Genomic DNA, 22588 nt, shown 5'->3' on the forward strand with positions numbered 1-22588 from the left:
CTTTCAGTGGTATTTACAGTAACTGTACACTTAGCCGGCCCGTCGCTTCTCCGACAAGCCCTTACCTCTCGGCACACGGCCGCTATCTGCCCTTCGTCCATGCAGGTCTCCGTCACCACGTCTGTCAGAGAGCCGCCGGCCAAATACTCCATGACGACCCACAGCTCATCCCCCACGAGGTAACTGCAGAAAGCCGGAGAAACAACAGAAGGTGAACTGTGAGTTTCTTCAGCCAAACATACTCTACTGCCAAATCCGAGAGTGGAGATATTTTTAAGAATGAGCCAGCTGGGAGCATCAATAGCCGGTGTGCGTTAGTGGGACAGGGTCGGATTTGGGGAACCCGGAATTCAGATTCCTGGTCAACCAAGGACAGCATGTTGTCAAAGGCTTCCACGGCCGGAGTTCATTGGCTGTTGTAGATTTTCCGGGTTGTGTGGCCGTGGTCTTGGCATTGCAGGACCAGACGTTTTGCCAGTAGCTGTGACTGGCATCCTCAGAGGTATAACACAGAAAGATGGAGTACTCTCTGTGTCAAGGTGAGACGAAAATGATTGGCAGGTAATTTATATCTACTCAGGAAGGTGGGGTAGGGCTGAGTCATTATCATTCCCCAGGCTGTGAACATGCCAATGGAGGAGCTTTCCTGATGAGGTTCTTTTGTATTTGGATTGTTTCCTGAGGAGGTTCCCTGTTTCCTGCGGAGGTTCTTTTGTATGTGGATTGGCTGTTGAAATTCTAATCTTATCTGTACTGCTATTGTCAGAGGTAGAGCCTTTTGTGTTTTTCAGGACAGGAAACCATGCCCTATTTATTTATTTTTAAACTCTCTTCTTTCCTGTTGAAATCGTGTTTATGAATTTCAATGGCTTCCCTATGTAATCTGACATGGTAATTGGATGTGTTGTCCGGCCTTTTGGAGTCTTGGAATAAGATACTGTGTCCTGTTTGAGTTGGGCTATGTTCAGCCACAGCTGATTTTTCAGGTTGGCCAAGTCTGCAGTTTCTTTCATGTTCTTTTATTCTTGTCTGAATGCTATGCTGTGTGGTCCAGGTGTAAACCTGTCCACAAGTGCATGGTATGCAGTATACTCCTGCAGAAGCAAGGGGGTCTTCTTCTGTCTTATGCCGATCGTAGCATCTGTTGTATTTTTCTGGTGGGTCTGAATACTGTTTGTAGGTTGTGTTTTTTCATACGTTTTCCCATCTGATCAGTGATTCCTTTGATATATGGACGGCCTTTGGGAAAAATGATGGCCACACCAGTAGGCAGGAAAGACAAAAAAAAGAACAAGATGCAAGGTAGAAAGCTTATCTACGCATTTGGCTATGAGCTTTGTCAGGGGATCTTTTACAGAGATTTTTCAGCTCCCGTTTAGAAGACCCCCTGATGAAGTTCATAGCAAAACGTGTAGGAAAAGGGATCCATTAGAGCCAAACAAACTTTCTACCTTGCACCTTGTTTTTTTTCGTCTTTCCTGCCTCCTGGCGTGGCCTTCATTTTTCCTGAAGGCTGTCCTTGGTCGACCAGGAACTTGAATTCCGGGTTCCGCAAATCCTCAGTGACTCCCGAAAGCTCCTTGTTAGTCTTTAAGGTGCTACTTGACTCGGAGTGATTAACACATGGAATTCTCTGCCACAGGAGGTGGTGGCGGCTACAAGCACGAACAGCTTCAAGAGGGAATTAGATAAGTATATGGAGCAGAGATCCATTGGTGGCTCTTAGCCACAAGGTATAGATAGGAACTCTCGGTCTGGAGCAAGGGATGCTCTGTATTCTTGGTGTTTTTGGGGGGGGGCAACAGTGGGAGGGCAACAGTGGGAGGGCTTCTAATGTCCTGGCCCCACTGCTGGACCTCCTGAGGGCACCTGGTCTTTTTGGCCACTGTGTGACAGAGTGTTGGGCTGGATGGGCCATTGGCCTGATCCAACATTGGCTTATCTTATGTTCTTATGCTCTTTCCTACTGCTACAGACAGACGAACACGGCTCCCCGTCTTGATCTATCTCCACTGGGGAGAAACGAGGGGTACAAGTGAAGTAAAATACAAATGAATAAATAAATGTTGAGAATGGATCGTACCACTAAGGAAGACTGCTTGATGCTTTGGGGAGGGGCTCTGGTCAGTGATAAGAGCATCTGCTTGGCATGCAGAGGGTCCCAGGTTCAATCCCCGGCATCTCCAGTTAGAAAGGACCAGGTGGGAGGTGATGGGAAAGAACTCCACCTGAGACCCTGGAGAGCTGCTGCTAGTCTGAGTAGACAATCCGGACCTTGATGAACCGATGGTCTGATTCAGTAGAAGGCAGCTTCGTCTGTCTCACAACAACACTGTGAGATAGAGTAAGCGGAGAGAAAATGACCAGCTTAAGTGCCAGACATTTCGTTTCATGGCCATCTACCGTAACAGAATCCTTCTGCACTATTTCTGCATTCCGACTGTTTCTGCATTCCAGAAGGCAGAAATACCCCACGGGTACTGGCCACGAAAGCCACGAATGGGAGGCCAGGTACGTGGCTATTTTTCCGGATGTTACCCTTGGGGCAGGGGGAGGAGGGTAGGAGAAGATTGGGTTTATCTCCCGCCCTCCACTACCCAAAGGAGTCTTGGAGCGGCTTCCCTTCTCCTCCCCTGGGACACCTTGTGAGGCAGGTGGAGCTGAGGGAGCTCTTTCAAGAACTGCTCTTTCCAGAGCAGCTCTGAGAGAACTTGTGACTGACCCAAGGTCACACCAGCAGCTGCATGTGGAGGAGTCGGGCATCAGACCCAGTTCTCCCAGATTAGAGCACACACTCCTAAACACTACACCAAACTGGCTCTCTGGGGTTGATCTGAGGTGGCCTTGGGACCCATTACCGTCGCTAAGAACAAGAGGAAATTGTTTCACGGACAACCAAAGGGGGGGGGGGGGACACTTGAATCTTGAGAATCAGAGCACGGCTAATTTTTCCCTGTGAGCATGGCTGAATTGGCACCAGAGTGGAATCGATGGGGCTTCTCCTGTCCCCGCGGGAGGGAGAAAGCAAATGTTCAGAACAGCTTGCCTCCTTCCTCACTGGAGGAAGAAAATCGCCAAAGCAGCATGTCTTGAAGAGGGGCGAAGGAAGGAGGTCTTCCGACGGTCCTGAACGCGCACAGAGTGACGCGTCCAACTCCTTATGGTTATCGCAAACATTTGCACTAGCTTTTTAAAAAAAATTGTGGGGGGGGTTAGAGCGGGGTAGTAAGCTGAAATAATAATAATAATAATAATAATAATAATAATAATAATAATAATAATAATAATAATAATGGGGGAAAGCTAAGCATCCTGAGATGAGCATCCAAAGCATCAGAATTCATTTTGTAAGCATAGTGTAAGATTAAATGCAAAGGCCACAACTGGTACCCCACCTGGAGGTTGGCAACTCTAGTTACCCTGGAGGAAATGGCTGCTTTGGAGAGTGGAATCTGGGACATTATACTCCTCTAAGTTGGCATTATACCCTGGCACCAACTTTTCTCGTGCCCACCATGTGTTTTTAGAAAGTGGGCGGAGCTCTTACCCAGCAGGGCTTATGATTGACACTCCAGATCTGATCAGATATGCAGCTTAAAATAACATTGTTTCAGACACAGCAGCCACCACAGTGTATGACTGTGAGAGCCAGTTTTGGTGTAGTGGTTAGGGGCGCGGACTCTAATCTGGGAGAACCGGGTTTGAGTCCCCACTCCTCCGCATGCAGCTGCCGGTGTGACCTTGGGTCAGTCACAAGCTCTCTCAGAGCTGTTCTCTCAGGAGAAGTCTTCGAAAGAGCTCTCTCAGCCCCACCTACCTCACAGGGTGTCTGTTGTGGGGAGGGGAAGGGAGAGGAGACTGTAAGCCGCTCTGAGACTCCTCCGGGTAGTGAAGGGTGGGATATAAACCGCACTGAGACTCCTCCGGGTAGTGAAGGGTGGGGTATATATCCAATCTCTTCTTCTTTATTTTATTTTTCACCCCCGTTTCCCATGGTATTTTGTATTACCTCTCTGAATTTGGACTTCCTCTGTGTGTAGCCCCGCCTCCTGAGGCAGCCATTTTGTGGGTGCGCTTCCCCCCCTAGTCAGAATTCCAAAGACGCCCACAGGCTCAAAAAGGTTGGGGACCCCTGGTTTGAAGCGCTGGACCCAGGTCAGAATCCCCATTTTGCTATGGGTGTTCACAGGTTGACCTCGAGCCGATCATGCGCTCTCACGGCCCCAACCTACCTCACAGGGCAGCTCTCTGAGGATAAAAAAGAGGCGGGGAGAATGACACTGTTAACCACTTTGTGTCCACACTGTGGAGAAGAGCGGGGCATAACTATACAAATAAACAGAACAAAAATAAAAGCGAATTACTAGTAAGGGAAGTGAATAAACAGTCCTCGAGGCGGCCGAGATGAGAGCAAAACCCCATGGGCAATATTTGGTGAGCTCCCACAAGTTGGGGAAACGGCAGAGAGAGGAGAGGCTAGGCAGGCGTCGCGGCAGACGGCCGAAGCGACCCCTCTCTAGGAGTGCGGGAAGCGCAATTATGCAAAACAAGCGAATCTAGACTTCATGCACTCAATTCAACTGGGGTGGCTAAGGTATTAGTTGCCGCGGAGGCCACAGTAGCCATGTTTGCCCAAGAGATGCCGTCAGTTTCGCAAAATGGATGCCACCAGGTTCCCATAGGAACCTGCCCATGAATGGACGGAATGGAGCGGGTGCAGAGGAGAGCGACGAGGATGATTGGGGGGCCTGGAGACCGAGAAAACATCCAAAGACAACCCCCCTATCCAATGATACTGGCTCTACCCCAGACCATGATCCCACACGTGAATCTCCCTCTCGGTAGCTACGGCACGCACCTGTCCAGATAGTTGACAATGTTGGGGTTCTTGTTTTCCCTCATGACCAGGATTTCGTTAATGATCAGCTCTTTCTTTGGCTGCTGCTGCAAGTTCATCTGTTTGATGGCAACCTGGAATTAAAAATCGGGGGGAGGGAAAAAGAGAGGGAATCACACCTCTTAATTGAGTGGATCAACTATTTGCCCAAGAACAAGGAGTCCAGCGGCACCTTTGAGTCCAACAAAGTTTTATTCAAGGTGTGAGCTTTCATCCGCATGCACACGCCGTCAGACAATGACTTCCAGGAAATCCTGTCTGTGGTAGGGGGTAGCTCTAGGAATCGCTGGAAACTCTGTGGGAAAGCCACAGAGCGTCCGCCGATTCCCAGAACTACCGGACGTCACTTCCAGGTTTCCCCTCGAGAGAACAGCTCTGAGAGAACTTGTGACTGACCCAAGGTCACACCAGCAGCCGCATGTGGAGGCGTGGGGAATCAAACCCGGTTCTCCCAGATTAGAGTCCGCGCTCCTGAGCACCACGCCAAATAACGTCCAGCTGCCCTTCTAAGTGTCTTAAGGCAGGCAAGGCGCATATAAAAACGGGCAGGAAAACAACCATTTTCGTAACAAGATTTGAAAAAGTTCACACAACTTTGTATGTACGCTCACGCACAAGAGAAATCACTGGAGAGTTTTTTCCCCCCTTAAGAGAAAACAGCTCTCCGCTGCCAAGGCAGACGGTTTTGAAGTAGAACACTGGATCGATTTACCCAAAAGCTTTTTTGGGGGGGGAAGGGTTTTCTGAGGAAATCCAACCGAGTTACATTACTTTGGAACAGCGCCCAGTTTCCAAGGGAAGCCGTGAGTCGGCGGATTTGTGCCGAGTCATTCCTCCCCTGCAAACACGTTCAGCATCAGGGCTTGTAACCCATGGAGAATGTCCCAGATACACCTGAAAGAACTGCATTTGGAAGAGTTTGTTTTGCCATTGGGGGGGGGGGGGCAGCTCCCAGCAGACATTTAAGAAGCAGACGCCTCCAAGGACTCACCTCCTGCCCTGTAGCCACATCCATCGCTGTATAAACGGTGCCCGAAGCTCTAAACAAAAGGGGGAGAGAGGGAGATGGGGAAATGGTCAATATAGCAGCCAAGGCAGAAAACCTTGAATGTTATGCTCAAAGCTTACTAGCAGGAAGTCTGCAGCAAACATGTTATGAGCCTACCAACAGTTACTCCTTGGTATAAGAACATCAGAAGAGCCCTGCTGAATCAGAGCAGTGGTCCCTTTAGTCCAGCATCCTGTCTCACACAGTGGCCAACCAGTTCCTCTGAATGATAACAGGGCAGAGAGGCCGAGGCCTTCCCCTGATAAGAACCTCAGAAGAGCCCTGCTGGGTCAGACGAGTGAGGGTCCATCTAGTCCAGCCTCCTGTCTCACACAGGGGCCAACCAGTTCCTCTGGAAGGCCATCAACAGGGCATAGAGGCCGAGGCCTTCCCCTGATAAGAACCTCAGAAGAGCCCTGCTGGGTCAGACCAGTGAGGGTCCAACTAGTCCAGCCTCCTGTCTCACACAGGGGCCAACCAGTTCCTCTGGAAGGCCATCAACAGGGCATAGAGGCCGAGGCCTTCCCCTGATAAGAACCTCAGAAGAGCCCTGCTGGGTCAGACCAGTGAGGGTCCATCTAGTCCAGCCTCCTGTCTCACACAGGGGCCAACCAGTTCCTCTGGAAGGCCATCAACAGGGCATAGAGGCCGAGGCCTTCCCCTGATAAGAACCTCAGAAGAGCCCTGCTGGGTCAGACCAGTGAGGGTCCAACTAGTCCAGCCTCCTGTCTCACACAGGGGCCAACCAGTTCCTCTGGAAGGCCATCAACAGGGCATAGAGGCCGAGGCCTTCCCCTGATAAGAACCTCAGAAGAGCCCTGCTGGGTCAGACCAGTGAGGGTCCATCTAGTCCAGCCTCCTGTCTCACACAGGGGCCAACCAGTTCCTCTGGAAGGCCATCAACAGGGCATAGAGGCCGAGGCCTTCCCCTGATAAGAACCTCAGAAGAGCCCTGCTGGGTCAGACCAGTGGTCCATCTAGTCCAGCATCCCGTCTCACACAGGGGCCAAACAGTTCCTCTGGAAGGCCATCAACAGGGCATAGAGGCCGAGGCCTTCCCCTGATAAGAACCTAACAAGAGCCCTGCTGGATCAGCCCAGTGGTCCATCTAGTTCAGCCTCCTCTCTCACCCAGGGGCCAGCCAGTTCCTCTGGAAAGCCAACAACAGGGCAGAGAGTCTGAGGCCTTCCCCTTATAAGAACCTCAGAAGAGCCCTGCTGGGTCAGACCAGTGAGGGTCCATCTAGTCCAGCATCCTGTCTCACACAGGGGCCAGCCAGTTCCTCTCTAGGGCCAAGAACAGGGCAGAGAGGCCGAGGCCTTCCCCTGATAAGAACCTAAGAAGGGCCCTGCTGGATCAGGCCAGTGAGGGTCCCTCTAGTCCAGCCTCCTGTCTCACACAGGGGCCAGTCAGTTCCTCTGGAGGGCCAACAACAGGGCATAGAGGCCGAGGCCTTCCCCTGATAAGAACCTCAGAAGAGCCCTGCTGGGTCAGGCCAGTGAAGGTCCATCTAGTCCAGCATCCCGTCTCACACAGGGGCCAGCCAGTTCCTCTTGAGGGCCATCAACAGGGCAGAGAGGCTGAGGCCTTCCCCTGATGTTGCCTTCCCCCCCCCCAAAAAAAAAACCCTTTTCACCTTAACAGTTTGATGTAGCTTGAGTTTCAGCATTTCTAACCTTCTCTGGATGGAGCCCTGATATTGGCTGACACTTGACACAGGCAAATCTTCGTTTCCTTTGATGGTTTATTATGTTACATTTGCCTCTGGCTGTGGTTCAACCTTTCAGCACCCTGTGGGTTTGTTTGTGGGTAGGCCGACTTACTGGAATGGTTGGCCACATGACAAAGCAGCCCCTCGGAACCCACACGCTGTCTGTCTTCATGACCCAAGAGCCAAGGAGTCTGTGCAAACTCCCAGCGATCTAAAACACCACCACTGACTTAGGCTATGGAGGATGCTACAGTCCAGAGGTACCAAAAGGTTTTTAAAAAACACCCAAAATGAACTCATTTAAAAGCTAAGTGTAAATGTAAAAGGAAAAAAGGAATACTTCCTCATACCCTCGTTCAGATTTGGTTGATGGTCTCCTGCATAAGCAAAATATTGGAGAAGGGTTGCGGCACACGTATGAAGTCCACGGGGAGGCCCTGGTGTGGCCAATAAAAGGTGGCATGGCTGGAGAATACCTTTAACCAGCAATCTTTCAGGACAGCTGCCAGTTGGAGTAGACAATACGGAGCTCGACCGACCAGTGGGTTGACTCGGTAAAAAGGTGTGCCGCAGAGACACCACCAGGCATATGCTGGGAAAGAGGACAAGGTGGTGCCCAAACTGGGAATGGAAGGGGGCAGTACCGCTCTCCACAGCTGGTGGCCATTACCAAAGAGGCCTGCTGGGGCAAACCTCTCAACATCTGGCTGGCTAGGGCCAGCCATAGTATTGGCACAAGGTGAAAACCGAGGGGAGCGCAGGAGGCACATCCTTTTCTGCAGGGGTCATTTCGTAGAAAAAAGAGGTGCAGGAGCTCATTAGCATAGCTTGTTTGCATATGCCACACCCCCTGACATCACCGGAAGTGTGTCAGAAGGCAACACCCACCGCTCGGGCTCCACTGGACTGTTTTGGATTGCTAGCTATTGGGGGGGGGGACGTTGCAGATCTGTCCTTGCAGAGGAGGGAGAGCCTGTACCTGAATAAAACGTGGTCTTAAAGGCTCCACTGGACTGTTTTGGATTGCTAGCTATTGGGGGGGGGGACGTTGCAGATCTGTCCTTGCAGAGGAGGGAGAGCCTGTACCTGAATAAAACGTGGTCTTAAAGGCTCCACTGGACTGTTTTGGATTGCTAGCTATTGGGGGGGGGGGAACGGGCAGATCTGTCCTTGCAGAGGAGGGAGAGCTTGTACCTCTATAAGACTTGGTCTTAGGAGCAGGGGGCAGGGCTTGTGGCATGTGACATGTGCCCACCCCCTGGGCTCTTTCCTGCCGGAGCTCCGCTCCTGTGCGCTCCTGCAGGAAATGACCCCTGCTTTTGTGGCTCAGATGTCCAATCCAAACCCAAGGGAAATCTGGGGACACCGCGGTCACCTGCGGCAGGCATCAGGAAATCCTGCAAACCTGTATTCCTGAGCACTGAAAGGGGGATCTCGAGCTGCATTCCTTCAGGGGGGGGGAAAATCAGTGCAACCATCTCCATGCAGGTATTGCACAGAGAACATTGACGGTTAACCGTCAACGTGTTTAAAACGCTGGAACAAGTGTCTTCCCAAAATACAGAAAGCTGATAAAGGGAAATGGGAGCACCAAGGGGGCAGGGTAAAAAAGTCTGTAATTCTGGGAGAGGCCCGGGCTTTCCAAACAAGGTGCTCTGTTCCCGCACAGAGCTATATTTAGGCATTCAATCATGGAAGGATGCGTACTCTTAAATTAAAACTAGCGAAGCCCCAACCGTGTGCGCCCAGGCAGTCACTGAGTCAAGAGCCGAGGAGGAGAATTCGATCACAGAACGGCTTGGCGTGACTTGAGCCAAGGAGAAAGAATATTCCTAGCAATACAAAGTCAGGTCTGTTTCCTGTTTCGCTAAAGGAGGTAGCGGAGGGATTTGGGAACCGATCCACTCACCCTTGTCCGATCTTTTCGAAGCTTGTGTATTTCTTCTTGGGGTCACCCACGCTCACGATGCCTCCTTAAAACAAATTGGCGGGGGAGCAGAGAGCAAAGACCGACATGAACATTCCGTGTCACTGAGGCAACAGACAGCTTAGATCAGTGGTGGCGAACCTATGGCACACGTGCCAGAGGTGGCACTCAGAGCCCTCTCTGCGGGCACGCATGCCATCGCCCCAGCCAGGCCCAGACCATCATTAAAGTGTCGAATTCTCTGCCAAATAATGTTAAGTAAATGAAAGCATTTGGGATTGCTTTCCTTACTTTGTTTGGATCATCTTAAGTTAGTGTATGAGTTGTTTTTTCTAAAGTAGAACCTCAGTATTTAGGTTAAATTGCCGTGTTGGCACTTTGCGATAAATAAGTGGGTTTTGGGTCGCAGTTTGGGCACTCGGTCTCTAAAAGGTTCGCCATCACTGGCTTAGATCTTCTATAACTTTCAAAATAAAATCAAGGTGGTCAGCCGTGTCGGTCTGAAGCAACAGAACAAAGTTAGAGTCCAGCGGCACCTTTAAGACCAACAAAGTTTTGTTCAAGATCTGAGCTTTCGTCTGCAAGGCACACTTCACAGAATCATAGAATGTTAAGAGTTGGAAGGGACCATAGAGGTCATCTAGTCCAACCCCCTGCACTCTGCAGGAACACAGCCGAAAGATAGCCCTACGACATCTGTGAGCCAGCTCGCACTAACTCAGCTTAGAGGGAACATTGACCCCCCAAGGTGTACCATGTAATTTTTTGGGAGAATGTCGTTTCACAAAACTTTGTTGGTCTTAAAGGCGCTGCTGGGCGCCAACTTTATTTTGAAAGATGTGAGCTTCCGTGTGCACGCACACTTCATCAGACATTGAACTGGAAAGCCATCTATATATACAACTATGAGCTGTAATTCCATTTCAAAGTCTGATGAAGTGGGCGTGCACACAAAAGCTCACATCCAGAGGTTGACTGCCTCTGGATACGGAGGTTCACTTGAATCCCCGTGCCTAGTAGCCACTGATAGACCTCTCCTCCATGGATCTGTCTAATGCACTAAGATCCTTTGCAGTTTACCTCCAAGATTCACGAGGAAAGCAGGCGCCAGGGAGGAAAAAAAAAAACCCAGGAGTGGGTGAGTGGGCATCACGGTGGTGAACCGGCACGCTAGGCCAAGCTTTTACAAGCAGCGTCAGCTGGTTTCCCAGAAAGTGGCTGGATCAGAGACGTACAGGGGAGACCCAAAAGACTCCATCTCACTCTCCAGCATCTCAGAGTTGACACTCTAAAGCAACAAGGCTCTGGCTCTCGGCGTGTACACGATTAATATTTCAACTAATTAATACAGCTCACGGATCCCTGTGTGCTAGCTAGCTGCTGGCTTCATTTCTTATCCATGAATTAATAATACTATTTGGAGAAGAGGAACCATTATGGATTCAGTTTGGCTTCCCATTACAGGAATCCGGCATCAGCCCCGCAAGGGAGACACAACACATTCGGGCATGATCGATGGAGGTGCTGAAAGTGGTGGCGCGTCTACGGCAGCCGAAGCTGGTTCCGCACAGACAATTTGATCCACCTTTGCTCCCTGGGCTGTTGTTAAGAGCAGCCCGATGACCTCATCTTCCAATCGCCCACTTTCCAGGTTTTCCCCATCCTCAGCTCTCTCTCTCTCTCTCTCTCTCTCTCTCTCTCCTTCTCTCTCTCTCTCTGCCTCTCTCCGTCAAATAGGGTTGCCCAGGGGTCATTTCGAAGAAAAAGAGGTGCAGGAGCTCATTAGCACAACTCATTAGCATAACTTATTTGCATATGCCACACCCCCTGACATCACCGGAAGTGAGTCAGAAGGCAACACCCACCGCTCAAACTCCACTGGACTGAATCGGTACCCCCCCTCCAAATCAAACTGCATCCAATTTTATCTATCCCCCCCATCCCAACCAAAAGGAAGGGGAAAAGAAAGAAGCCAAAACTCTCACGACAAGTAAAATCTGTTTTGGATTGCTAGCTATGGGAGGGGGGAAGGGCAGATCTGTCCTAGCAGAGGAGGGAGAGCTTGTACCTGAACAAAACTTGGCCTTAAAGGTGCCACTGGACTGTTTTGGACCGGGGGGGGGCTCTGCAATTTACCTGGCTGCTTCTTGCTCTGACTGAGGGCTGCTGGGAGCAGGGGGCGGGGCTTGTTGCATGTGCCCGCCCCCTGGGCTCTTTACTGCCGGAGCTCCGCTCCTGTGCGCTCCTGTAGGAAATGACCCCTGCTTGTGATACAAGGATAGACTCACATTCTAGCTGTATTCTAGCAACCGCTGCAGCACAAAGATCTCCACTGCATGACTGAAGTCATGCCTGGGTAATCATTTCATAGCCGGCTCTGCCGCCTGCAGCAGCCGTTTTGTGGCGGCCGTTTTGTGGCTGTGCCCCACCACGCTGCGTCGGAATTCCAGTGGTGCCTGCAGCCGAGCCCTGCCCTTCGTGAAGCCTGCAGGTGGATTTTAGACACATCCCAGGAGGCCAGGGATTTGCAGCTACCTTCTTTGAAACACAAGCTGAGATACCGTGAGCATCTCTCTGTCATTCTGCCCCACCATTAAAATTCAATCTCACACATCCCAAAGTTGAGAGGGAAAAAAACCTGCTTTCAGGGTGGCTTTGGCATCAGCACCTAGAAGCAGATAAAATATTACTTAGCCCACAACCTAAGTCACTTTGAGAATTGGCAGAAAAGGAGTGGTGGCGGGGGAGAGAGATACATTCCTTTCAGATGGTGGCAAGTGCAAAAACTGGCACTCTGGGGCTGGCCACCAAGGAACACATACCACCCAGGCAGGAGGTGAAAACTGGAAGAAATGTTGTGCCCAGGGCTGCCAGACCCCCTGATGGAGGGGGGGGTGTCCCCCGCTGCCAGGCTCCACCTGCCCACCAGCGATCAATTAGCTGGTGGGGGGTGGACTTACCCCCAAAAAGAGAGCGAAATGCAGTGACCTGTACCCAGAAGTAACGTCATCACGTCTGGGTCGTTGACCTGAAGTGATGTGACCCGGAAGTGGCACCCACATGACCCAGAAGTGACATCATCACATCCGGGTCATCAGGGTGACACTCTGGTATTTGGGCAAAAACTCTATGGTAGAAGCCGAATTTACCATAGAGCTTTTGCCCAAATACCAGAGTGTCACCCTGATGACCCGGATGTGATGATGTCACTTCTGGGTCATGTGGGCGCCACTTCCGGGTCACATCACTTCAGGTCAAAAACTCTATGGTAGAAGCCAAATTTACCATAGAGTTTTTGCCCAAATACTAGAGCTTCACCCCAATGTTCCAGAAGTGATGACATCACTTCCGGGTCATGTGGACAGTGACATAAGACACTTTGCACATCAGATGGGCCTCCCTGCTTCTCCCAGTAAGTCCCCTCCCCTCCCCTGCTGATTGGCGGGAGGAATCTGGCGACCCTAGTTGTCCCTTCTGCAACCGCAATTCTGAACTCCGTGGCATTTGCAACGTGGAAGCTGAGCAGCTTCCTTCCAAAGACGCGTTTTAGCAAGAGAGACCTACTGAGCTTTTCCAAGATCTCTTCATCCGTCATTTTGGGTTTCTTCTTCTGCTTGTCGGCACTCCTGGTCAGCGTGTCGGGGGGCGTCGTGTTGTTGTCTGACGGGGAAGGAAGCGGTGAAGTGGCCACGTCTTTGGTCGGGGGAAGAGGCTCGATCACAGAGCGGGTGTATATCTAGTTTACGGGCAGAAGAAGAGAAAGAGCTGCGCGTGAAGGTGGATGGTCCAAAACACTGCATTACGGAAGGGCCGTCAGAAAGGGACTTGAAAACACGCGCCAACGACACGACATTAACGTGGGCTTTGCCACCCTAAGACGTGGCAACAGTCCGTGGCTCAGCATGGATTCTAAAACAAATCCAAAGCAGTTCCTCTAGGGCAGGGGTGGCCAGACTGTGGCTCGGGAGACACACGCGGCTCTTTCACATATATTGTGCCGCTCCCGGCAGGGCAGCTGGGGAAGCGAAGGGGAGGCATACTTTTCCTCCCGCCCTCCCATCTATTTGCTTTCTTTCTTTCTCTCTCTTTCTTTCCTCCTCTTTCATTCTTTCTTTCCACCTCTCTCTCTCTTTTTCTTTCTCTCTCGGACAAATATTAAATCATAGAATGTTAGAGTTGGAAGGGACCTTGCAGGTCATCTAGTCCGACCCCCCGCACTCTGCAGGAGCACAGCCGAAAGATAGCCCTACATACCTACAACATACCTGAAAGACGGTCGTCCAGCCTTCGTTTGAAAACGTCCAGTGAAGGAGCATCCACCACCTCCCGCACTCTGCAGGAGAATGGCCGAAAGAGAGCCCTACAACATACCCTACAACATACTCCGCTTAAAAACGTCCAGCGAAGGAGCATCCACCACCTCCCGAGGCAGACTGTTCCACTGCTCAACCACTCTTATAGTTAGGAAGTCTCTCCTGATATTTAGCCAGTAATGACTCCCTTGTAATTTCCACCCATTAGATCTAGTCTTGCAATCCGGAGCAAGAGAGAATAGATCCGCTCCATCTTCTGCATGACAGCCTTTCAAATAACAATTTGCTAGCAATTCTACATGACAGCCTTTCAAATAACAATTTGCTAACAACTGTCAAATAACAATTTGCTAACAACTGCAAAAAATAAAAACAAAAGGGGTAAAAGCAGAAATTGACAATTATATTTATTTGTCCAATGATATTTATTTGTTTGCTAGCAAACAAATAAATAACATTGGACAAATAAATATAATTACTTACTGCTAGCAAACAAATAAATATCATTGGACAAAATAAATATAATTGTCAATTTCTGCTTCTACCCCTTTTGTTTTTATTTTTGGCAGTCTCATTTAATGTTAAGAAAAAGCAAATGTGCATATTTTTAAATAAAAATGTGTGTGAGATATTTGTTCATGTCTTGTGGCTCTCATACATCTGACGTTTATTCTGTGTCGCTCTTACAGTGAGCAAGTTTGCCCACCCTTGCTCTAGGGCAGGGCTATTTCTGGGCAGGAACGCACAGGAACGGAGTTCCGGCTGGCTTCAGAGTTGGCCACACCCACTACAGCCAAAACCTCTGCATGTGTGGCTACAGAGGGAAGGCCTGGAGATCAACCCCCCCTCCAGCAACTCCGAGGCGGGCAGGCCAGGGGGCCCTGGAAGGATCGGGGCGGCATTTAAATGACTCCCCGCACCTTCCCCGGCCTGTCCAAGGGCCAGCTTGCCCGGGCTCCGCACAGCCGCAGGGCGCCCTGGCAAGCCAAGGAAAGACATGGGGTGTGGCCTATTATGCTAAAAAGCTGTGCTGTCAGGGGTGTGGCCTAATATGCTAATAGGTTTCTGCTGTTGGTTGTGGCCTATTATGCTAATGAGCTCCTGCTGGGCTTTTTCTACAAAAAGAGCCCTGCTCTAGGGGAACTGGTCTCTGTAGTCTGGAGACGAGCTGTAATTCTGGGGGGATCCCCAGGCCCCACCTGGAGGCTGGCATCCCTAGGCAGAGCCCAAGAAATCTGCCTCAAGTTTTGGCTCAGCCATAAAACTTGGCCTGTTCTCACAACTGTCTTTCCCCCCTCCCGGATTGCTCTGTACTTGTGTGGAACTGATCGGCCGCGCCAAAGCTTCGCTGGCTAAGGGTAAGCGAGCACCGGTCAATGGCTGCAACACGACTCACAGATTTCGTGTGCTCGGGCCGAGGGGCGATGACTGGGGGAGGGGCGGCGTCATCCTCATCGTCTTCGTCTTCCGAGACGGGGGGGACCGCAGGTGTTTCCGACACGGTCTTCACATTCTGCAATGGAACATAAGAACATAAGAGGTGCCAATGTTGGATCAGGCCAAAGGCCCATCCAGTCCAACACTCTGTCACACAGTGGCCAAAAATACCAGGTGCCCGTGCAAGGTCCCGCAGGGCCCGGATCTCCTCTGGGAGCTCATTCCACCAAATAGGAGCCGCCACCGAAAAAGCCCCAGCCCTAGTCACTGCTAATCTGGCCTCCTTGGGACCTGGAACTGCCAGGAGATGTTTAGTCCCGGATTGTAGTGCTCATTGGGAACATATGGGGAAAGGCGGTCCCGTAGGTATGTCGGACCCTGGCCATCTAGGGCTTTAAAGGTAAGAACCAGCACTTTGAAGCGAATCCGGTATACTATCGGCAGCCAGTGCAGCGCTTTCAGCACAGGCTGGATGTGTGCCGCCCTAGGAAGGCCCATCAACAGCCTGGCTGCAGCATTCTGCACCAGCTGCAGCTTCCGGATTTGCGACAAAGGCAGCCCCATGTAGAGAGCGTTACAATGGTCTAGCCTCGAGGTGACCGTCACATGGATCACTGTGGCTAGGTCGTCGCGGTCGAGAAAGGGAACCAACTGCCGAGCCAGCCAAAGATGGTAAAAGGCCGCTTTGGCAGTGCCTGCTACCTGGGCCTCCATAGACAATGTGGAGTCCAGGAGCACCCCCAAACTCCTAACCTCCGACGCTGGCACCAAAGGCGCCCCCTCGAAGTTTGGGAGTGGGAGCCCCAACCCCAAACCACATCGACTCAAACCCAGGACCTCCGTCTTTGCCGGGTTTAGCCTCAGCTGACTCAGTCGGAGCCTACCAGCCACGGCTTGCAACGCCCGCTGCAGATCTTCTGGGCTGGAGTCCGACCGGCCGCCCAACATCAGATAGAGCTGGGTGTCATCCGCATATTGATGACACCCAAGCCCAAACCTCCGGGCAATCCGGGCAAGGGGGCGCATGTAGATGTTAAACAACATCGGGGATAATACAGCCCCTTGGGGCAACCCGTATTCAAGGGGGTGTCTCTGGGACTGCTGTTCCCCTATCGCCACCCTTTGTCCCCGACCTTGTAGGAAAGAGGCAAGCCATTGAAGGGCAAGTCCCTGAATCCCTGCGTCGGGGATTCACCCCCACTTCGGGGATACCCCACGGAGGTCCCTGTCCTCCCCAGGCTCCATCCCCAAATCTCCAGGTATTTCCCAACCCAACCTATCTGTAGCCCCGTTGCTTGGCATGTTTCATATTCACAATTACCACGCTAGTTAATTGTCAAGTAGAACAAAGAAGAAGAGATTGAATTTATACCTCGCCCTTCACTTCTTGAAGGAGTCTCAGAGCAGCTCACAATCTCCTTTCCCTTCCCCTCCCCACAGCAGACACTTTGTGAGGTAGGTGGGGCTCTCTTGAGAACTGCCCTTGAGAGGACAGCTCTGAGAGAACTTGTGATGGACCCAAGGTCACACCAGCAGCTGCATGTGGAGGAGAGGGGAATCAAACCCGGTTCTCCCAGATTAGAATCTGTGCACCTAACCACTACACCAAACTAGCTACAAACTGCAGCTATAATCTTTACCGGAAAATGTTACCATAAGAGGCTGTTGGTGTCAAATTAAGTTATTCAGAATAAAAGGGTTTTTGACCTTCTATGGGGGTTTTTGACCTTGTATATTCTGACTGGCCCCACCGATAAGCCTTGTCATTGCAATGGTTTGCATGTATAACTAGGGGTAGGAAGATCTGGGTTCGAGTCTTCACTCTGCCATGAAACTCACTGGGGTGAACTTACGGTTACTCATACTTTCTTAGTCTAAACTACCTAAAAGGATTGTTGTGAGGATAAGGTGAGGGGGGAAAACTGTGTGCGCTATCCCAAACGTCTTAAAAGAAGAATGGGATAAAAATATGCAGCCTCAAGCTTTCCGGTTAGCTAGGTTGGGCCCTACACACAAGGACTGCCAGCCTCCAGGTGGGGCCTGGAGATCTCCTGGAATGACAAATGTTCTCCAGACAACAAAGATTTAAAGAAAATAGCTGCTTCGGAGGGTGGTCTCTGGCATTATACCCCACTGAGGGCCGTCCCCAAACCCTGCTCTCTCCAAGGTCCACCCCCAAAGCTCCAGGAATTTCCCAGCCTGGAGTTGGCAACCTTGCTACACACTGAAGAAGAAGAAGAGATTGGATTTATACCCTGCCCTTCACTACCCAAAGGAGTCTCAGAACAGCTTACAAACTCCTTTCCCTCTCCCTCCCCCTCCCCACAACAGACACCCCTGTGAGGTAGGTGGGGCTGAGAGAGCTCTTGACAGAAACGGCTCTTTTTCAAGGACAGCTCTTGTCAGAACTACGGCTTGCCCAAGGTCATCCAGCCAGGTGCAAGTGGAGGAGTGGGGGAATCAAACCCGGTTCTCCCAGATTAGAGTCCACGCACTTAACCACTACACCGAACTGGAAAGGGTCTAAGGTGCCCACCCCCGCTACCACCCGTTCCCTTGCATCGCCCCACTTTTCCCTCAGTTTGGGAACTATACCTCGGGCCTGCGGTGGGCCCGAAAATGGGTCAAGTGTGTTGCGGTTGCTAGGCAACCAGAAAATCGGCCTGCTGCGGTTCTCCAAGCACGGCAGTGGAATGGCAGGAGGGGGAAAGAGGGTCGTGCTTTGGGAGAAAGTGACACAGAGCAAAACTGAAGAAAAAGTCTGGCCCCGAAAGGCCACGCTGCCAATTTGGGAAGCGGTGCTCATTCTTCCCCTCTCAGCAAACCCTACCAAACCGGGTTCGCTGCTTCTAGGGTTGCCAAGTCCCCCCGGGGGGCGGGAACCCCCCACCCGAGAGGCCCGTTCCCCTGCCAGCAGGGATTGGGCCGCCAGGGGGGACTCCACCCCCAAAGCATGTGATGTGCCTGGTGTGAACACATCACCCGAAGGTGACGCAAGCGCATTGGGCACGTTGCGGGGGGACGCTCTATCATCCGAGGGAAAACTCTACGGTTTCTCCTCAGATGATTGTGTCCCCGCCCCCAACGTGCGCGATGCGACTGCGTCACTTCTGGGTGGCGTGATTGCGGTACGTACGCTTTGCGCGCACACCAGGAGACTCCCAGGGAGATCTAGGACTCCCCCCGCGATTACAAAAGTTGGACTTGGGAACCCTAAAGGGGACAGACGATAGCTGCAAATTAGAACTCGAGCTCCCGGGTTTGATCCTCCTTTAGAAGAAGACGATGACAAGGACAGTTTGTTGGCACACTGGCGCGCTTTTGACGTTTCTAATTAAGAAGGCCCGGGTGGAGGGCCCGTGCCAACCGTTTTCATTCCTCTGTTTATGAAAATGCTCGCTGAGGGCTTTCTTTCAAGCTTGCTTTGTTCACGACGCCCCACTGGCCTCGCCTGCTGCGTGGGGAGACGGTCACGCTCCCTTTACGGCCAGCTAGCCAAATGCCCGTCCCTCTGACAGGTGACACTGGAAATAAGGGTCCCTTCTAGCCACATCTCTGTGTCACAGTGAGCGCATCTGCGTCTTGCACGGACGTGCTGCATCGGTTTGGAAGAACGGCCTGATGTGTGTTCAATTCACGAATGAAACCGGGGGCCAATACATGGATAAATGTGTGGCTTTAAAAAAAATCACACATTCAGCTGTACGTCCGTTGAATGGAACGTAAGAATTACTCAATGCGTGTATAAAGAAAAAATCAAGTGTATGCTGTACATGGATTGTGCGTGACTACGAGACTACAATTGTGGGAAACCTAGGGTGTGTGCTCTCTAAGACACCCTCAGGATTGAAGGAACATACTGGGGAGGAACAGTGTCTATTTAAATTACACCATCTGTAGCCTGCCTTTTCTCCATTTTATCCTCCCAACAAGAAGGAGATTGGATTCATACCCCGCCCTTCACTACCCAAAGGAGTCTCAGAGCGACTCACAAACGCCTTTCCCTTCCCCTCCCCACAACAGACACCCTGTGAGGTAGGTAGGGCTGAGAGAGCTCTGACAGAAACTGCTCTTTTTCAAGAACAGCTGTGCCAGAACTATGGCTTGCCCAAGGTCATCCAGCAGGTGCAAGTGGAGGAGTGGGGAATCAAACCCGGTTCTCCTAGATTAAAGTCTGCGCACTTAACCACTACACCAAACAACCCTGCCGGGCAGAGAGAATTAGACAATGGCCCAAGGCTGCCCCTTGGATTCTATGGATTTAGACTTATTGATAGGGGTATGTTAATTTGTATTATTATTTTATTGATCAATTGATGTGACAGAGTTTGTATTGACACTGTAATTTGGGTATTCATTTGATTGCATTTTCCTTTTTTGTGTGTTTTATGGATTCCTACAGCTGAGCTGAATCAACAAAATTATCAATAACAGAAAAAGGTCACCCCGGTGAAGTTTGTGGCTAAGTGGATTTGAACTCGTATCTCCCCAGTCCTAGGCTATTATTTATTCGCTATGCCGTGCTGGCTCTCCCAAGCTTAAAGTTAGATTCCCCTGAACTAAAGCCAATGTAAAGAAGTCTACATCAGTAACATCAGCCATACCATCTCAGGCTCATACTCCTTCTCATCCTCTAATGCAATTTATGCCATCATGTGTACGCAGTGCCCTTCCACCCTCTACACCGGACAGTCCCTTCGACGAAGAATCAATGGACTTAAGTCTGACATTAGAAACCACAAATTAAAAAAACAGGGGGGGGGGGACATTTTAACCTTCCAGGACATTCAGTTGCTGACCTAAGGGAGATTAGAGAGTCTACTGAGTTGCAACTGATGATGAAGCTCAAGACAAGGCATCCTCCTGGACTGAATCGAGACCTAGGTTTCCTGTCTCATTACCAATGCTAATTTCTCCACACCTACTGCCCCTCTGCATATCACATCTAGTCCAGTCATGCCGGCTATTATCATTTGCCTGTTATTGTCCTTAGACTCCTGAAATTGCTCCACTCTCCAAGATATAAGGACAGATGGACACATTCTAGCTGTATCTGAAGACCGTGAGCAGTGACTAACAAAAGCTCACAGCCAGCAACACATTTTGTTAGTCTTTAAGGTGCTCCTAGACTCTTGTTCTTTTCTACTGCTACAAACAAACTGATACGGCTACCCATCTGGATCTATCTCCAGGGAAGGCACAACATTTAGCCGCACGGAATGGAAACCCATCAGCCTTGTGATATAAGGACAGATCGACTCACATTCTAGCCGCATCTGAAGAAGTGAGCAGTGACTCACGAAAGCTCCCATCCTGCCACAAATTTAGTTAGTCTTTAAGGTGCTCCTGGACTCTTGCTCTTTTCTACTACAATGGTTTCTATATCTCACAGGCCTTTTGGGGGGGAGTGAAAGTTTTGCTCTTAAGAACATAAATAAGCCGGAAATGAATATAAGAACATAAGAGAAGCCAATGCTGGATCAGGCCAATGGCCCATCTAGTCCAACACTTTGTCACACAGTGGCCAAAAATACCAGGGGCCATCAGGAGGTCCAGCAGTGGGGCCAGGACACTAGAAGCCCTCCCACTGTAGCCCCCTCCTCCCCCAGCACCAAGAAGACAGAGCATCACTTGCCCCAGACTGAGAGTTCCTATCTATACCTTGTGGCTAATAGCCACTGATAGACTTGATGAACAACAGCAATGAAGAAATACAAGGAGTCTAACCACAGACAACATTAGAATACTAATTTCACTCAGACAGACTTCCAGCAAAGCGAACACATAAGGAGGCGACACTCAATCAAAACGTGAAAAAAAAAATTCCGATCTTTTGCTTCCAAAATGAAATACACGGTTTCGTCGGCCAACAGGCAAATTTGCAAATCAGCCTTTCTGTTGTCAGCCGGGGACGTCGCACAAAAAGATCAGTCTGAGCAGACACATTCTTGGCACAACCAGCCGCTTCCAAAGGCGAGGAAAGAAATATAAAATCGGGACGAGGAGGAAGGGTTTTTTTAAAAAAAACGTCCTCAAAATTGTCAGGGAAAGCGGCGTTCTCTGAAAGCGAACCGAAGCGGAATCCAGACGCGGTGAAGAACATGGCCAGGATCCAGGGCTCTGGAAAAGACGCCCTCAACAGGTTTGCTGGCACATGTACCACTACCGTGTCAAGGTAATTCACGAGCGCAGCTTCTTGAAAAGATAGAGGAAGACAGGAAGGCAGACAGACGGACAGATTCAGGTGGGGTCGCGGTGTTGGTCTGAAGCAGCCGAACGAAGTTTGAGTCCAGTGGCACCCTTAAGACCAACAAGGTTTTATTCTGGGTATAAGCTTTTGTGTGCAGGCACACTTTTTCAGATGCGTACGTGGCGCACAACAGCTTACACGGAGAACAAGAAAAACTGTGAGAAAGTGACGCTCAATATATGTCTTTAAAGAATCATAGAAAAGTGAACAAAAATAATATACATAATCATAGAAAAATATATATTGACGGTGATCTCTGGAATGTCTTGCCGTTTCGAAGGAAGATCTTCTTCTGAACAAAGATGTGGGACAAAAACTGTCTCTCAATAGTTCACATCCTCTGGTGACGTCTCACAATTATCAAAGAAGATTTTCAATAATCATACCAGCTGTAATGTATAGTAGAACCTGCCATGGGCTAAGATGATTGTACAATCATCTTAGCTCATAGAAGCATTACAATCATACAATCATCTTTGCCCATGGCAGGTTATAATATAATATAATATAATATGTATATTATTTTTGTTCACTTTTCTATGATTCTTTAAAGACATATATTAAGCGTCACTTTCTCACAGTTTTTCTTGTTCTCCGTATTATCTCATTACTGTGCCAATCAATTGTTATTGCACAACAGCTTACACCAGGTGTCATTTCATAGAAAAAGAGGTGCAGGAGCTCATTAGCATAACTTATTAGCATAAGAAGAAGAGCTAACCGGAAGTCAGGCTCCACTGGAATGCTCTGGATTGCTAGCTATTGGGGGGGGGGACGTGCAGATCTGTCCTCGCAGAGGAGTGAGAGCTTGTACCTGAATAAAACTTGGTCTTAAAGGTGCCACTGGACTGTTTTGGATTGCTAGCTATTGGGGGGGACGGACGTGCAGATCTGCCCTCACAGAGGAGTGAGAGCTTGTACCTGAATAAAACTTGGTCTTAAAGGTGCCACTGGACTGTTTTGGATTGCTAGCTGGGGGGGGGACACGCAAAGAGAAGGGAGCTT

General features: G+C 50.3%; 1 protein-coding gene across 2 annotated transcripts in view; it reads right to left on the reverse strand.

The window, feature by feature from the left end:
• Nucleotides 1-22588, reverse strand: part of PAK1 (p21 protein (Cdc42/Rac)-activated kinase 1) — a 173954-nt gene that overhangs the window by 13711 nt on the left and 137655 nt on the right. For both annotated transcript variants that reach the window (XM_015420710.1, XM_015420709.1), the window contains exons 6-11: nt 15293-15409; nt 13148-13319; nt 9566-9629; nt 5889-5937; nt 4859-4971; nt 66-183 (exon numbers count right to left, since the gene is read on the reverse strand). In XM_015420710.1, coding sequence (XP_015276196.1) covers nt 66-183; nt 4859-4971; nt 5889-5937; nt 9566-9629; nt 13148-13319; nt 15293-15409 — 633 coding nt within the window. The remainder of the gene's footprint in view (nt 1-65; nt 184-4858; nt 4972-5888; nt 5938-9565; nt 9630-13147; nt 13320-15292; nt 15410-22588) is intronic.

Source organism: Gekko japonicus, unplaced genomic scaffold (genome assembly GCF_001447785.1).
Source record: "Gekko japonicus isolate JY-2015 unplaced genomic scaffold, Gekko_japonicus_V1.1 scaffold1409, whole genome shotgun sequence".
In the NCBI taxonomy this organism is placed as follows: domain Eukaryota; kingdom Metazoa; phylum Chordata; class Lepidosauria; order Squamata; family Gekkonidae; genus Gekko; species Gekko japonicus.